Source organism: Mustelus asterias, chromosome 15 (assembly GCF_964213995.1).
Source record: "Mustelus asterias chromosome 15, sMusAst1.hap1.1, whole genome shotgun sequence".
NCBI classification, from domain to species: domain Eukaryota; kingdom Metazoa; phylum Chordata; class Chondrichthyes; order Carcharhiniformes; family Triakidae; genus Mustelus; species Mustelus asterias.
In genome coordinates this window covers 86,795,779-86,814,410 of record NC_135815.1, presented here as the reverse complement: position 1 = coordinate 86,814,410, position 18,632 = coordinate 86,795,779, and the positions used below count along the sequence as shown (strand labels likewise).

The window sequence follows — 18,632 nt, the reverse complement described above, 5'->3', positions numbered from 1 at the left end:
AGAGACACTAAGGGGTAATTTAACATGGCCAATCCACCTAACCTACACATCTTTCGGACTGCGGTAGGAAACCAGAGCACCCGGAGGAAACCCACGCAGACACGGGGAGAATGTGCAGACTCCGCACAGCGACCCAAGGCCTGAATCGAACCCGGTCTCTGGTGGCAACCGTGCCACCCTGCTGCCCCTAAGCTCCTTCAAAGCAAGCTTAAAGTTAATTTATTAGTGTCACAAGTAGGCTTATATTAACACTGTAATGAAGTTACTGTGAAAGTGCCCAAGTCGCCACACTCCGGCGCCTGTTCGGGTAACACTGAGGGAGAATTTAGAATGGCCAATGCACCTAACCAGCACATCTTTCAGACTGTGGGAGGAAACCAGAGCACCCGGAGAAAACCCACACAGACACGGGGAGAACGTGCAGGCTCCACACAGACAGTGGCCCAAGCTGGGAATTGAACCCGGGTCCCTGGCGCTTTGAGGCAGCAGTGCTAGCCACTGTGCCACCGTGCCATCCTCAAAGCCAGCTAGTAAAATCAGAGATCCCTTAGATACATCGGCCGGAATTTTATTGTCCCACCCGCCACGGGAATGGAGCAGGGGGTGGAGGGGTGGGGAGTGGGGGGCAAAACATGGAAAGGTCTGTTGACCTCGGATGGGATTTTATGGGGTTCGGGACGAGTGAGGCCGTTTATCCTGCCCCCCATGTTACTATTAACTGTTTTACTGTTGATGTAACCGATGAACAGAGTTCAAGGAAATCACTGGGTGAGTTGGTGACATTTGCAAGTTCTCGTCGAGAGGCGGCTGTCCGGATGAGGTTGGTTAATCACCCACACAAGATGGGGTATCAGCCCCCCCCCCCAAGCGGGATCGGCTGCTGGAGGTGCCTTTTACCCAAAGCTGCCATGTTTAAATCAGGAAAATGAGCAACAATTGAACTTTTGTCACGGAATGCGTGCTGATGCAGCCATTTTGGGAAATTAACGGAACAGCAAGGAATGTGGAAACTTGATTATGGACTGAACGGCTATTACTGTATAATCTGCCAATGGCTTTGTTCTTTCTTTGCTGTGGAATCGATAAAGGACGTGGAATGTGTAACTTGTATCTTATCAGAACTCTAGGTTACAGAATGTTCAATCAGACAAGTCTGAATTCAAGACCTAATTATTTTTTTTAGTTCTCTGAATACAATTTTGCAGGCTTATTAACTGCAGTTATCTGCGACCCTTCCTCCAGCAGACTGCCTTTTATATTGAAGTTTACAGTTTATTTATTAGTGCCATAAGTAGGCTTACATTAACACTGCAATGAAGTTACTGTGAAAATCCCCAAGTCGTCACACTCCGGCGCCTGTTCGGGTACACTGAGAGAGACTTTAGCATGGCCAATCCACCTAACCAGCACGTCTTTCGGACTGTGGGAGGAAACCGGAGCACCCGGAGGAAACCCACGCAGACGTGAGGAGAATGTGCAGGTGCAGCACAGACAGTGACCCAAACCGGGAATCGAACCCAGGTCCCTGGCGCTGTGAGGCAGCAGTGCTAACCACTGTGCCACCGTATCGCCCTATCCTGGCCAACCTTTATACCTCCCTCGACCAATTTCACTAAAACTGGGTTTTCTGGTCATTATTCCTGCTTGGGGGATCTTGCTGTGCTCAAGTTGATTGCTGCATTTCCAATATTACAACCATGGCTACACTTCGACAATAGTCCGTTCGGATTTCAGGATGCCCTGAGATGGTTCAAGACGATACTAAAACAAAAATCATTTTTTTTGTTGATGGGAAGGGGACGAGGCTGCTGTGAGGCGGCACGGTGGCACAGTGGTTAGCACTGCTGCCTCACAGCGCCAGGGACCCGGGTTCAATTCCTGGCTTGAGTCGCTGTCTGTGTGGAGTTTGCACGTTCTCCCCATGTCTGCGTGGGTTTCCACCAGGTGCTCCGGTATCCTCCTACAGTGCGGATTAGGTGGATTGGCCATTAGTGTCGAAAGATGTGTCGGTTAGGTGGATTGGCCATGCTAAATTGCCCCTTAGTGTCTAAAGATGTGCAGTTAGATGGATTGGCCACGCAAAATTGCTCCTCAGTGTCCAAAGATGTGCAGGTTAGATGGATTGGCCATGGTAAATTGTCCCTTAGTGTCCAAAGATGTGCAGGTTAGGTGGATTGGCCGTGCTAAATTGCCCCTCAGTGTCCAAAGATGTGCCAGTTAGGTGGATTGGCCATGTTAAATTGCCTCGTAGTATCCAAAAATGTACAGGTTGGGTGGATTGGCCATGCTAAATTGCCCCTTAGTGTCCAAAGATGTGCAGGTTAAGTGGATTGGCCATGCTAAATTGCCCCTTAGTGTCCAAAGATGTGCAGGTTAAGTGGATTGGCCATGTTAAATTGATCCTTAGGGCGGAACTTTCTGGCCGTGCTTGCCCAAATATTGGAAAATCCTGCCCGAGGTCAACAGACGTTTGCATGGTCTATGTCCCGCCCGCTACAATTCCTGTGACAGGATGGGAAAATTCCGCCATTGTGTCCAGAGATGTGCAGGTCAGGTGGATTGGCCGTGCTAAATTGACTCTTAGGCCAGAATTTTACCGACCCACTCGCCACGGGAATCAGAGCGGGCGAGGGGCCGACCACGGGAAGGTCCGTTGACCTCGAGTGTGTTTCGGGACGAGTGACGCTGTAAATTCCCACCCACAGTGCCGAAAAATCTGTAGGTTGGGTGGATTGGCTATGGTAAATGCGTGGGACTACGGGGATAGGGGCGGGGCTGGGTGGGATGCTCTATCTGAGAGTTAGTGCAGACTTGATGGGCCGAATGGCCTCCATCTGTTGCACTGTAGGGACTCTATAGTTTCCAGCTGCCCCTCAGCCTTGTAACCAGAGCAAAGGAACAGATCACCCACAGGATTAGTCTGTGAGCATTACAGATACCAGATTTAACAGAGTGAGCTTGGCTGGACTCCCTTTTAATAGCTCAGGCTGCCCTTGACTCTGTTAGTTACCGATACAGGCTGCTATTGAGATAGAGAGAGTACACAAAGCATTGTGCCCATGACCACTGGATAATGAACGGCCTTGTTCTGCCAGCTCTCAAACTGCCTGCTATTTTAGTCAAGCCACTGTGGTGTCATGGCTACGGTGAACTTGTTCACTTAAGCAGCTGCTTGATGCTTTCCACAAACCTAACTGCACTGGGAGAAAATCCAAATCACACAGCAGAGGCTAGGCTACATCAACTCCCGACTCACTGCCTATCCGAGCTCCAATAGAGCTGGATCACAAAGTGAATCCTCCACACAAGCTTCCTTCACAAGGCCTTCCTAATCTCTTCACTACATAATGGAATTGTGGGATGGGCTGCCAGAGAAAGTGGTGGAGGCGGGTACAATAACAACATTTTTAAAAAGCATTTGGATAAGCACGTGTATAGAGTCATAGAGGTTCACAGCACAGAAACAGGCCCTGCGGCCCAACTTGTCCATGCCGCCCTTTTTTTTAACCACTAAGCTAGTCCCAATTGCCGACATTTGGCTCATATCCCTCTATACCCGTCTTACCCATGTAACTGTCTAAATGCTTTTCAAAAGACAATTGTACCCGCCTCTACTCCTACCGCTGGCAGCTTGTTCCAGACACTCACCACCCTCTGAGTGAAAAAGTTGCCCCTCTGGACCCTTTTGTATCTCACCCTCTCACCTTAAACCTATGCCCTCTGTTTTAGACTCCCCTACCTTTGGGAAAAGATGTTGACTATCTAGCTGATCTATGCCCCTCATTATTTCATAGACCTCTATAAGATCACCCTTAAGCCTCCAGGGAAAAAAATCCCAGTCTATCCAACCTCTCCTTATAACTCATGGGATGGGAAGGGTTTAGATGGATATGGGCCAAACACGGGCAATTGGGACTAGCTGGGAGAGCACCATGGTTGGCATGGACCAGTTGGGCCAAAGAGCCTGTTTCCGTGCTGTACTGGTCTATGACTCTACAGGGGGAATTTTGACCACAGGTGGGATTTTCCGCTTTTGGGGTGAGCGCGGCCGGCACGGTAGCACAGTGGTTAGCCCTGCTGCCTCACAGCGCCAGGGACCCGGGTTCAATTCCAGCCTCGGGTCACTGTCTGTGCAGAGTTTGCACCTTCTCCCCGTGTCTGCGTGGGTTTCCTCCGGGTGCTCCGGTTTCTTCCCGCAGTCCAAAGATGTGTGGGTTAGGTGCATTGGCCATGCGAAATTGTCCCTTCGTGTCCCAGGATGCATAGGTTAAAGGGATCAGTGGGGTTAATATGTGGGGTTGCGGGGATAGGGCCTGGGTGGGATTGTTGTTGGTGCAGGCTCGATGGGCCAAATGGCCTCCCTCTGCACTGTAGAGATTCTATGAAAATCCTACCCTGCGACTGTACAAAAAATGTGATGGAATTACAGAACAGAGTGACTGAGAGGAAATTGAACAGTCATTTATATTGTCGACGATTCCACCTCTCAGAGCTATATATACAATATATGTATATAATTTTAATTTGTTCTTTCAAGACATGTAGGCATCGCTGGCAAGGCCAGTTGTTGTTGCCCATCCCTAACTCCCTTGAACTGACTAGCCTGCCAGGCCCTCTCACAGGACAGTTGAGAGTTAACCACATTGCTGTGGCTCTGGAGTCACATGTAGGCCAGACCGGGTAAGGATGGCAGATTTCCTTCCCTAAAAGACATTAGTGAACCAGAAACCTTTAGACGAGAATTGCTGATAGATTTGCAGTCACTATTACTGAGACTAGTTTTATATTCCAGATTTCAATCACTGAATTCAGATCCCACCAGCTGCCATGGATACGAACCTGTGACCCCAGAGCCTCTGAATTACTACTAGTCCAGTGACATTATCACTATGCCACACTCATAAGTTTATAAGTTTATAAGATATAGGAGCAGAATTAGGCCATTCGGCCCATTGAGTCTGCTCCGCCATTCAATCATGGCTGATATGACCCTCATCTCCATTTTCCTGCCTTCTCCCCATAACCCTTCAACCCATTCCCAATTAAAAATCTGTCTAACTCCTCCTTAAATTTATTCACTGTCTCAGCATCCACCGCACTTTTGGGGTAGCAAATTCCACAGATTCACAACCCTTTGGGAGAAGTAGTTTCTCCTCAGCTCTGTTTTAAATTTTCTACCCCTCATCCTAAGACTATGACCTCTCGTCCTAGAATGCCCCACAAGAGGAAGCATCCACTCCACGTCTACTTTATCCACACCTTTTATCATCTTGTATACCTCAATTTGATCTCCCCTCATTCTTCTAAATTCTAGAGAGTGTCGGCCTAAACTGTTCAATCTGTCTGATGATGTGGGATGACATTGCACATGCTTTCCAATCTATCACCTTTTGTTACGTTACTAAATTAGATTGGTTTATGCTGACTTTCCATCCACAAGCAGTTATTGAGTGTTTTTTCATTGAACCTATATAGCCAAGTTACATTTTGGTAACCTTTTCGAGAATAGCAAGGAACATTCTACAGGCAATAAGAACACCACTTTATCCTGAGTGTTGTCGGGCTTCTTGACTGCTTTTGCAGTGGCATCCATCCAGAAAGATGGGGAGCACTCCATCACCCTGCTGACTTCTGCCTTGTAGATGGTGGGCAGGCTTTATGGAGTCAGGAAGTGAGTTACTCATCGCAGAATTCCCAGCCTCTGACCTGCTCTTCATGCGGTTGGCCCAATTAAGAAGTCTTGATGACTCCGGGATGCTTTTGGTGGGGATTTAAATGATGGTCATTCTATTGACTGTCAAAGGGAGATGGGTAGACTGTCTCTTGCTGGAAATGGGCATTGCCTGGCACTTGTGTGGCATAAATAGTTTCTAACCATTTATCAGCCCAAGCTTGGATGTAGTCCAGGTCTTGCTGCAGTGGATACGGGCTGCTTCAGTGTCTGAGGAATTGAGAATGGAGCTAATTACTGTGCAATCATCAGCAAACAGCTCCACTCCTTTGGCACTATTTAAGAGGCAGGGATAAGTCTCTCAACCAACATTCATCCCTCAGCCAATTCCACCACCATCACATTAACTGATAATTGATCTCCTTACCTGTTTATGGAGCTTTGCACCCAAAGCTCTAGCTACCTGTATCATAGGAAAGACGATGGCCTAGTGGTATTATTGCTAGACTATTAATCCAGAAACTCAGCTGGGGACCCAGGTTTGAATTCCACTACGGCTAGATGGTGGAATTTGAATTCAATTAAAAAATAATGTCTGGAATTAAGAATCTACTAATGACCATTGTTGGGAAAAACCCATCTGGTTCATTGATGTCCCTTAGGGAAGGCAATGTGCTGTCCTTAGCTGGTCTGGCCTACATGCGACTCCAGAGCCATGGCAATGTCGTTGACTCTCAACTGCCCTCAGGAAACTAGGGATGGGCAATAAATGCTGGCACAGCCAGCGATGCCCATGTCCCACAAATGAATGAAAAAATTGTGCACCACCCTGTTTGCCCATCATCCCTTTTCTTGTTGACCCACTTTGGCTCTTAGTCCAGCGAGGCCTTGTTTCTTCATCCAATCCCCTCTGTATCTCTATAACTTCCTCCGCAGCCCGACAGCCCTCTGAGAACTCCACGGTTCCTCAAATTCTGGCCTCTTATACAGCTCCTTCACTCCACCAATGGGGGCTTGGACCAGGCAGGCCCAAAGTTCTGGAATCCCTCCCTAAATCTCTCCATCTCCCCCAAGATGCTCCTTAAGACCTACCTCTTATCTGGAAATTTCCCTATGCGGCTCAGTGTCCACACTTCTAGTCGGCAAACACTCTTGGGCTACATAATTGCAAGTTATTGTTGTTGCTCTGCTCAAATTAATTAACTGCCCGCAAAAAAAACAGAAGCCGGAATTTTCCGACCGTTCGCGCCAGCGGGATTTTCCCATCCCGCCGCAGTGAGCGGAGATTGGGCCGGCCGCCAAATTCTCCGCCTTCGCTGCAGCGGGAGCGTGGCATGAACGGGCAGTAAGGTCACGCGCCCGGAGACTTATTCATCAGTTATGAAGCACTTGGGGATATGAGATAGTATTAATTGCAAGCTCTTCCTCAACATCCTTTTCTGTGCTTCCTGCTCCAGAGGAGGAGTACAGCTTCTTGAATTGTCCTTGTGGGTGTCTTAAGATGAGTGCAGATTGTATGGGGTGGGGGGTTCGAGAAGGGAAAAAAAACAATTTGGACCAGCATTCTTATTTCCCCATTTATACAGGTCATAGAATCATAGAATCCCTACAGTGCAAAAGGAGGCCGTTTGGCCCATCAAGTCTGCACCGACAACGATCCCACCCAGGCCCTATCCTCGTTAGCCCACATATTAACCCTGCTAATCCCTTTAACCTATGCACCCTGGGACACTAAGGGTCAATTTAGCATGGCCAATGAAGCTAACCCGCACATTTTTGGACAGTGGGAGGAAACCGAGGCACCCGGAAGAAACCCACACTGACGTGGGGAGAATGCGCAAACTCCACACAGACAGTGACCCAAGACTGGAATTGAACTCAGATCCCTGGCGCTATGACGCAGCAGTGCTAACCACTGTGCCACCATGCTGGCCATGCTCACCCCAAAACCAGTAAATCCCACCTGAGGTCAAAATTCCTCCTATAGAGTCATAGACCAATACAGCACAGAAACAGGCCCTTTGTCCCAACCGGACCATGCCGACCATGGTCCTCTCCAAGCTAGTTCCAATTGCCCACGTTTGGCCCATATCCCTCTAAACCGTTCCCATCCCATGAGTTATAAGGAGAGGCTGAATAGACTGGGACTTTTTTTCCCTGGAACGTAGGAGACTTAGGGGTGATCTTATAGAGCTCTATAAAATAATGAGGGGCATAGATCAGCGAGATTGTCAACATCTTTTCCCAAAGGTAGGGGAGTCTAAAACTAGAGGGCATAGGTTTAAGGTGAGAGGGTCAGATACAAAAGGGTTCAGAGGGGCAATTTTTTCGCACAGAGGGTGGTGAGTGTCTGGAACAAGCTGCCAGAGGCAGTAGTAGAGGCAGGTACAATTTTGTCTTTTAAAAAGCATTTATATAGTTGCATGGGTAAGATGGGTATAGAGGGATATGGGCCAAACGTGGGCAATTGGGACTAGCTTAGAAGTTAAAAAAAAGGGCGGCATGGACAAGTTGGGCCGCAGGGCCTGTTTCCATGCTGTGAACCTCTATGACTCTCTACACGTACTTATCCAAATGCTTTTTAAAAATGTTGTTATTGTACCTGCCTCCACCACTTTCTCTGGCAGCCTATCGCACAATTCCATTATGTAGTGAAGATATTAGGTAGACCTTGTGTTACTCTGCTAGTCCCTCTAACCCACACATCCCCTGACACTAAGGGGCAATTTAGCATGGCCAATCAACCTAACCCACACATTTTTGGACTATGGGAGGAAACCGGAGCACCCGGAGGAAACCCACGCAGAAACCGGAGCACCCGGAGGAAACCCACGGGAGAACATGCAAACTCCACACAGACAGTGACCCAAGGCAGGAATTGAACCCGGGTCCCTGGCGCTGTGAGGCAGCAGTGCTAACCACTGTGCCACTATGCCGCCCCTGGTGTTCTGTTTTCAAGTGTACAAGACCAGTTTGCTGAGGCCTATTTTCAAAAGAAAACTTTAGCACCAATCACGAGTAAATCATTCGTTACGTTTGATTTTTTTTCTAAAAGACTGAAACACAATCATCCGAGATGTCGCTGAAGTGTTTAAACCGATGCATTCGACAGATATATAGAATGAAATATAAGTGCCTGTGATGGGGGGAAGGGGGAGCGGGGGGGTGGGGGGGGAGGCAGGGGGGGATATCCCAAGATGGAGAGCCACCCAAAAAAAAGCAGGCTGTGAAAGGGGCTTCAGAGGTAAGATTGCAGATTTAATTCACTTTGGGACATGGAGGCAGTGTAGCCTAGTGTGAATTCAGGATGGCACGGTGGCACAGTGATTAGCACTGCTGCCTCACAGCTCCAGGGACCTGGGTTCAATTCCGGCCTTGGGTTACTGTCTGTGTGGAGTTTGCATGTTCTCCCTGCGTCTGCGTGGGTTTCTTCTGGGTGTCCCGGTTTCCTCCCACACTTCTAAGATGTGCGGGTTAGATGGATTGGCCATGCTAAATTGCCCCTGAATGTCAGGGGGATTAGCAAGGTAAATGTGTGGCGTTACGGGGATAGGATCTGGGTGGGATTGTGGTCAGCAGAGACTTGATGGGCCGAATGGCCGCCTTCTGTATTGTAGGGATTCTATGAATGCCATGGGGTGGGGCAAGGGAGGTGGGAGTTGTGATGGGCGAGTGCGAGACGGTGTTGAAAGGGAGATTTTTTTTTAAGAGCGAGACCCAGAACCTGGAAAAGTAGTGAACTTCTTTGTCAGGAAGCATATCCAAATCAGTACAAAGGCCATAAATCAGCACAAACTGTACGTAGTGCAGCCTTGTCTGAGGCCTCCCCCTTGCAACATTTAAAACTGCCTCATTAGGGTGCCTCCTTTCTGCTTCACTCTTGCTGGCTTCCCCGAGCGGGGAACTGGCCCAGCGTGCAAGCTGTTCTCTCCCACATCAAGGTCAGACAAGATATCTCATCTCTGCTCACAACAGTGACTGCCACGAACACATCAATCTCATTACTCCTTCTTATGAGTCGAATTCCAGCTGGGACAATGGGCCCTGCCGACTTCCCCACCCCCGGCTCACAAATCGTGACACCGGTTAACCCCGGGAAAGTTTAGAATCGGGCGGCCAACCCCGGCACTATTGCAGCAGGGAGCGCGGCGAACGCTTTCATGTCAGGCGCCTGTTGCCCTTTGTACCGAGTCCCTGCCGACAACCTTGTTTGGCAGCTGCACGAGGAGGGTGGCAGTCTCCCTGATTGTAGAGCACCCTGGGGTATGTCACAGAGATTGGTGCCAGGAATGCAGGCCTCTCGGGGAATTGCGTTGGGGGAATTGGTGGAGATTACAAGGGGTGCTGATGCTCCACGCTGCAGGAGTTAACCCTCCTGCCGTCAGGATTCCCCCCGTATCTGTTTCAAATACCAAATAATCCCCAAATTTGGCACTAATCCAAGCAGAGCAGCTCAGATTGTAATTCCTGTCCCCTCCTGCTGCCTCCAGCTGCTGTTTCACCCTTTACCTCATTCACCCGCCTCCAGCCAGGGACGTTCCTGCAATTCCCAAATTCCCAAATCAGATCCTCTTCTCGCAGGAGAAAAGCAAACCAGTTGTCCCTGTGTCCCGACCAACACTCAATCTCAAAAAAAATCACTAAAAAGGGGAACCTCCGATCCCGTACACCACTGCCAGTGAGAACGGAGAATTTGGCACTCAGCCAAATCACCATTCACCGTGGCAGGACTGGCGAATCCTCGCCGCGGGCGAGGTCGGAGAATCCTGGCTGTGATCTGGACATTGCTGCTTGTGGGATCTTGCTGTGTGCAATTTTGCCGCATTGCTGTGACTGAACTTCAAAGAAATTCCACGGTAGGTGTCAAGTGCTTCAGGAGGCATCCTTGAGGTCATGAAAGGTGTTATACAAATGTAGGTTCCTTCATTCCTAAAATAATGAGGGGAGATATCATAGAATCATAGAAACCCTACAGTGCAGAAAGAGGACATTTGGCCCATCGAGTCTGCACCGACCACAACCCCACCCAGGCCTGAACCCCATATCCCTGCATATTTACCCGCAAATCCCTCTAACCGATGCATCTCAGGAGACTAAGGGACAATTTTAGCATGGCCAGTCAACCTAACCCACACATCTTTGGACTGTGGGAGGAAACCGGAGCACCCGGAGGAAACCCACGCAGACATGAGGAGAATGTGCAAACTCCACACAGACAGAAGAATGAAGAGAGATATTATAGAAACATATAAGATTATGAAGGGAATAGATGAGATAGAAGCAGGGAAGTTGTTTCCACTGGCGGGTGAAATGAGAACTAGGGGGCATAGCCTCAAAATAAGGGGAAACAGGTTTAGGACTGAGTTGAGGAGGAACTTCTTCACCCAAAGGATTGTGAATCTGTGGAATTCCCTGCCCAGCGAAGCAGTTGAGGCTACCTCGTTGAATGTTTTTAAGGCAAGGATAGATAAATTTTTGAACAGTAAAGGAATTAAGGGTGATGGTGAGCGGGCGGGTAAGTGGAGCTGAGCCCACGAAAAGATCAGCCATGATCTTATTGAATGGCGGAGCAGGCTCGAGGGGCCAGATGGCCTACTCCTGCTCCTAGTTCTTATGTTCTTATGTTCATTTCCCGTCATTTCTCCTGGACATTGTTCCAAACATTGAGACATTTCAGTGACAAAGCCTTATTGCTGTCAACTCCAAAATGAAAAGCAAGCCTTTGGTCAGGAATAAAGCTACCACCCCTCCTGTGACCCAATAATCAACGTCTGAAACAAGAAATGAGAATTAAATATGGATTATTTTTGCCTTAGATGTTCTGAAACCTCACAGCTAGGAAAGTGGCGGCAGGGTCAAGAGGTCAAATGTGCGCCAATGCTACCTAAACGCTCTCCAGCCCAGTGAAGCTCAGCGTTGAGTCCTCCAGGTGTATTTTACCCCACAAGGTGGGAAGTCTGAAATGAAAATAAGTCACCGTTATGATGACCTGTCACCAGAGAGAAGCCTAAAAGATTAGAGGGAGAAAATGTACAAGGTCAGAGCTGAAGTCAAAGAATCCGATGGGACAAGAGACGGTCATTCAGACCATCGAGTCTGTTGTACCATTGTTCATAAGTTCATCAGATATGGGAACAGAATTAGGCCATTCGGCCCATCGAGTCCGGTCCACCATTTGACCATCCTCATCCCCATTTTCCTGCCTTCTCCCCGTAACCCTTTAACCCATTACCAATTAAAAATCTGTCTAACTCCCCCTTAAATTTACTCACTGTCCCAGCATCCACCGCACTTTGTGGCAGCAAATTCCACAGATTCACAACCCTTTGGGAGAAGTAGTTTCTCCTCAACTCTGTTTTAAATTTGCTGCCCCTTATCCTAAGACTCTGACCTCTCGTCCTAGAATGTCCCACAAGAGGAAGCATCCGCTCCACGTCTACTTTATCCATACCTTTTATCATCTTGTATACCTCAATTTGATCTCCCCTCATTCTTCTAAATTCCAGAGAGTATCGGCCTAAAGTGTTCAATCTCTCTTCATACGACAAACCCCTCATCTCTGGAATCAATCTGGTGAACCTCCTCTGAACTGCCTCCAAAGCCACTACATCTTTCCTCAAATAAGGGGACCAAAACTGTGCACAATACTCCAGGTGCGGCCTCACCAATGCCTTGTGAAGTTGCAACAACACTTCCTTATCTTTGTATTCTATTCCTTTAACTATAAATGCCAACATTCCATCCACTTTCTTTATCATCTGCTGTACCTGTATACTTGTTTTCTTTGGCTCATGAACGAGGACACCCAGATCCCTCTGCACCAGAGCACCCCGAAGTCTTTCCCCATTTAGATAATAAATCGCTTTCCCATTTCTCCAACCAAAATTGGTTTACATCATGGCAAAGTGATTGTTTTGATTACCACGAAGCCCGGGGATGGGAGGGGGAGGGGGGTGGTGGTGCGGGGGGGGGGGGGGGGGGGTGGAATCATCAGTAGATCTCCCCGTGGACTTTGTGGAGTATGAGCTGCCTTATTCAGCGAGTGGAGGTTCACCCAATGGAAAGCAGTCAGCGGAGGTATTTAACCTGTAACTTTACCCTGAGCGGTGCTATAGCTCCTGTGGTGAAGACTCCCTGACTGTAAGCCACAGGAGCAGCTCTTTCCTTTGGTGCACAATAAAGGGTGACAGGGAAACCGGCATTTGGCTGGATTACTACACTGGCGATGAGGACGGGTGGAAAAGCCCATCGCATGCACCTCCAGGGCCCTTTCATAGAATCATAGAATCTTACAGTGCAGAAAGAGGCCATTTGGCCCATCGAGTCTGCACCAACCACCATCCCACCCAGACCCTATCCCCATACACCTATATATTTACCCACTCATCCCTATAACCTATGCATCCCTGGTACACCAAGGGGCAATTTAGAATGGCCAATCAACCTAGCCCGCACATCTTTGCACTGTGGGAGTAAACCGGAGCACCCGGAGGAAACCCACACAGACACGAGGAGAATGTGCAAACTCCACACAGACAGTGACCCAAGCCGGGATTCAAATGCAGGTCCCTGGAGCTGTGAAGCAGCAGTGCTAACCGCTGAGCTACTGTGCCACCGGATTCAAAGATATTCTCAAATTGAGAAGGAAGGGTTGACTTTGATTTGATTTGATTTATTATTGTCACATGTATTAGTATACAGTGAAAAATATTGTTTCTTGCACGCTATACAAAGCATACCGTTTTTAGAGAAGGAAATGAGAGAGTGCAGAATGTAGTGTTACAGTCATAGCTAGGGTGTAGAGAAAGATCAACTTAATGCAAGGTAGGTCCATTCAAAAGTCTGCTGGCAGCAGGGAAGAAACTGTTCTTGAGTCGGTTGGTATGTGACCTCAGACTTTTGTATCTTTTTTCCCGACGGAAGAAGATGGAAAAGAATATGTCTGGGGTGCATGGAGTCCTTTATTATGCTGGCTGCTTTGCCAAGGCAGTGGGAAGTGTAGATGGATGGGAGGCTGGTTTGTGTGATAGATTGGGCTTTGTTCATGACTCTTTGTAGTTTCTTGCAGTCTTGGACAGAGCAGGAGCCCATACCAAGCTGTGATACAACCAGAAAGAATGCTTTCTTTGGTCATATTTGCTGTGAAGAAGTTCCATCAATATGTCCGTAGATTTCTTTATGGTTATCAACCACCAACCCTTACTGGGCCTCTTCAAAAAGGACAAGGCAATTCCCCCATTGCCTCTGCTCAAATATGGCACTGGGCTTTATTATTGGTAGTATATGAATGTCTTCTGGAACTCCACCCTGGAACCCGGATAGCCAATGCTGACTCACTGAGTCACCTCCCTTTACCCATAAGCAAGGCCTCTTTACCAGTGTTGGAAGAGGTTGTGATGACCCTGAACCTTTTGGAGACCTGGCCAGTGTGGGCAAGGCAGATTAAAGCCTGGGCCCAAAAAGATCCAACCCCGATGGTGACCAGGAAGGTCAGGGGGGATCATCAATAGATCTCCTCATGAGCTCCGAGGACGATGAGCTGTCTTATTGAGCGGGTGGAGGCCTGCCCAATGGGAAGCAGTCAGCGGGGGATTTTAAGCCTGTTACTTTACCCAGAGCGGGGTTATCATAGAATCATAGAATCCCTACAGTACAGAAGGAGACCATTTGACCCATCGAGTCTGCACCGACCACAATCCCACCCAGGCCCTATCCCCATAACCCCGCATATTTACCCTCCTAATCCCCCCGACACTAAGAGACAATTTAGCATGGCCAATCCACCTAACCCGCACATCTTTGGACTGTGGGAGGAAACCGGAGCACCCGGAGGAAACCCACACAGGCACGGGGAGAACGTGCAAAGTCCACACAGACAGTGACCCAATGCCGGAATCGAACCCGGGTCCCTGCAGCTGTGAGGCAGCAGTGCTAACCACTGTGCCACCGTGCCGCCCAATGATCTTCTAATGACCCCCTTAGAAATCCGGAAATATGGGGCAGAACTTTCCGCTGTCCCCTGTGGCGAGTTTGTTGGGGGGGGGAGCATTAATCGGGCAGGACGATGGAGTGCCTGCTGCCTTCGTACCCCTGCCCTGATTAAGTCTGTGTGGGAAAGCTTTGTACACAGCCTTCCTCCCCTGCCACCAACTCAGGCCTCACGTGGGAAATTAATGCCCACTTTAAGGGTCTCACCATGCTGCCACTGCTGGTATTAAGCCAGGCGTGGCCAGGTGGGCTCACTCATGTCAAGTAAAGTCATGTAGGGTTCCTGTGGGCTTTCTGGGGATGGTGTCCCTCCATTAAAGGTACAAAATGGCTGACTGGTGAATCCGGCATTGGGATGGGGTCGTGCAGGGGGGTCGGCTGAGAGTCAACCCCCTGTCCTGTCACAGGAACACATGATTTAGAAGCAGGAGTAAGCCACGAGGTCCTTCAAGCCTGCCCCACCTTATAATGCAATCATGGCTAATCTATGCCAGCCTTTTCTGTGCCATTTCCCCATAGCCCACCAATCCTCGATCTATGAAATATTTATCCATCGCCACTTTAAGTACTCCTAATGATCCGCGACCACTTTCCTTGGGAAACCAAAGATAGTCAACAAGTATCCACTTTCCCAAGAGTACAAGATATGATTAGGGGTGGCATAGTGGCACAGTGGGTAGCACTGCTGCCTCACAGCACCAGGGGCCCGGGTTCAATTCCGGCCTCAGGGGACTGAGTGGAATTTGCACGTTCCGGGTGCTCCGATTTCCTCCCACATTCCAAAGATGTGCAGGTTATATAGATCAGCCATGGTAAATTGTCCCTTAGTGGCCAAAGATGTGTAGATTAAGTGGATTGGCCATGCAAAATTGTCCTTTAGTGTCCAAAGATTTGCAGGTTAGGTGGATTGGCCATGCTAAATTGTCCTTTAGTGTCCAAAGATGTGCGGGTTAGGTGGATTGGCCATGCTAAATTGCCCCTTAGTGTCCAAAGATGTGCGGGTTAGGTGGATTGGCCATGCTAAATTGCCCCTTAGTGTCCAAAGATGTGCAGGTTAGGTGGATTTGCCATGCTAAATTGCCCCTTAGTGTCCAAAAATGTGTAGATTAGGTGGATTGACCACGCTAAATTGTCAATTAGTGTCCAAAGATGTGCATGTTAGGTGGATTGGCCATGCTAAATTGTCACTTAGTGTCCCAAGATGTGCATGATAGGTGGATTGGCCATGCTAAATTGCCCCTTAGTGTTCAAAAATGTGCGGATGAGGTGGATTGACAATGCTAAATTGCTCCTTAGTGTCCAAAGATGTGTAAATTAGGGGGATTAGTGGGTTAAATACATGGGGTTAGGGGGATAGGGCTGAATGGCCTCCTTCTGCAGTATAGGCATTCTATGTGATACATGGATGTGGATTTACTGAGGACCTAACATTCCGTTACAATTTCCGCACTTTACAACTGCAACGTGACTGGACCTGAGCAGCAGGAGAAGTCCTGGACTCAGTAACAATGCTTAGCTCTGCGCATCCACCAATCCTCCTTCACAATCGTTGCCCATCACACTTTGTTACAGTGACTGCTCAGCATCATCTCTGTCCCGGTCACCCCACCAGAAAACCAATCAGCAAACACCTCGTTCTCCTTTTCCCCTTTCCAAAGTCGGATTCCATCTACGAGGTTGGAATCAAGGCTGAAAGCCAAGGTCTCTCCCTCTGTAATTAGTTAATTAGCATTAATCGTAACCAACCAGCAAACACGGGGCATCAACATGCCAGGCTGAATTGTCACTAATGCCAGCCTGTAAGATTAAATGTAAACACCATCTCAAGGATAGAAGCTACTTACTGATCAGTGACTATGATTATGGTTGTCTCCAAGGCAATTTGAAAATAATGCAACACATCCCTGCTTATCACACACAAAAACAAACTTCACACAGCTAAGGTTACACAAAGTGCCCATCACTTAAGTCTCCTGCTCGCTCCGCCGTTACCACGCCAAGTAGCACCGAGAGATTATACCCAACCTGTTACCTTGAATGCTTCTCTTGAAAAAGGCTTTGCAACCTTCGCATGACCAGACTCCATAGTGATAGCCCGAGGCGTAGTCGCTGCACACCGCGCAGTACCGTGTCTCCTTGCTGGATTCTAACGTGCCCACGGACGGGCTGCTCTGCTCACTCGTGCTGGAGAGGTGGTCGTTAACTCGCTGCCGTCGAGTGTCGCTGTTGATCCTGTGGAATGACAACAGAGGGGAGAACACAGGATGAGATGCAGCACATGCGTGCGTGTGTGAGTGTGTGTGAGTGTGTGTGTGCGTGTGTGAGTATGTGTGCGTGTGTGTGTGTCTGAGAGTGTGTAAGAGTGTGTGTGAGTGAGTGTGTGTGTGTCTGAGAGTGTGTGTGAGAGTGTCTGTGTGTGTGATTGTGTGAGTGTCTGAGAGTGTGTAAGAGTGTGTGTGAGTGAGTGTGTGTGTGTGAGTATGTGTGTGTGAGAGTGTGTGATTGTGTGTGTGTGTGAATGTGTGAGAGTGTGTGTGTGAGTGTGTGTGATTGTGTGTGTGTGTGAGAGTGTGTGAGTGTGTGTGAGAGTGTGTGTGTATGTGTGTGATTGTGTGTGTGATTGTGAGAGTGTGTGTGTGAGAGTGTGATTGTGTGTGTGTGAGAGTGTGTGTGTGATTGTGTGTGTGTATGTGTGTGATTGTGTGTGTGAATGTGTGTGTGTGAATGTGTGAGTGTGTGTGAGAGCGTGTGTGAGTGGAAACAGTGAGGCCTCATGCATGGATTTCCCAACTCAACATTCCCAACGTTTTTCCTCATGTTCCCCCTTCCATCTATTACCCAACGTCTCTGGTCTCTGGCCCTTAATCCTCATACAATCATCTCATGGGAACAGCTTCTCTTTGCCACATCTTAACCCTGCCATAATCTTGTGCACCTCCACCCACCTCCAAGGAAAGCAACCTCACTTTTTCTAGCTGCACTTTGTGAAATAAAATATCGCTCATCCCTGGACCCATTCTGGTCAATCACCCTCTGCACCCTCACAGGACCTTCCTCCCCTATAGCGTGGTGACCAGAACTGGATGCAATACTCTCGTAGCCTAACCAGAGCTCCATAACTTTCCTGCTTTTATACTCGACACATCTATTTATGAAGCAACTGCTATCTCATACACTCTGTTAACTCCTCCTCAATATGTCTTCTTTTTCATTCAAGGGATATGGGCGTCGCTGACTGGGCCAGAATTTGCTGTCCATCCCTAATTGTCCTTGAACTGAACGGCTGTGGGTCTGGAGTCACATGTAGGCCAGACCAGGTAATGACTGCAGGTTTCCTTCCCTAAAGGGCATTAGTGAAGCAGATGGACTTTTACAACAAATAGACTTTTTAATTCCAGATTTTTATTGAATTCCAATTTCACCATCTGCTGTGGTGGGATTCGAACCCAAATCCCCAGAGCATTACCCTGGGGCTCTGGATTACTACTCCAGTGGCAATACCCCTATTCCACTACCTGCCTGTGTCAGGTTCAAGAATCTGAGTGGACCCCCAGCTCCCTCGAAATCCGGTAGACTCTTTAGAATTGCGCTCTTTGGTGAAAGTTGTCTCTTCCTATCCCATTAAGGGGAGGCTGTGGTGAACCATTGTTGGTTCCCACCAGGTAGTGCTGAGCCAGGGTCTGGCCAGTACTATGAGTCTGTATATATGTTACTGTTGGGGTTAGGGTTGGGCTGTTCTACCTGTAATATAGTTCTTATGGTACATCCCAGTCGGGCTCCGCCTCCTGGGAGAGGTATAAAGGTCACTGCTCTGTCTGGGACCCTTTAGTCTGGGATCGTGTATTATATATGGTAGCTCTATTGTTGTAGTCAATAAAATTGATGCGCGATATAACTCACGAGGCTAGAGGTACTCGGGGAAATAAAGGCTTTTATTGACTACAACAATAGAGCTACCATGTATAGTACACGA

The 18,632-nt window shown here is 48.4% G+C and overlaps 1 protein-coding gene across 9 annotated transcripts in view; it reads right to left on the bottom strand.

Annotated features, from left to right (window-relative positions):
• Positions 1-18,632, bottom strand: part of esr1 (estrogen receptor 1) — an 887,250-nt gene that overhangs the window by 855,242 nt on the left and 13,376 nt on the right. For all 9 annotated transcript variants that reach the window (XM_078230315.1, XM_078230313.1, XM_078230309.1 and 6 more), the window contains exon 2: positions 16,692-16,891. In XM_078230315.1, the coding sequence (XP_078086441.1) occupies positions 16,692-16,891 (200 nt within the window). The remainder of the gene's footprint in view (positions 1-16,691; positions 16,892-18,632) is intronic.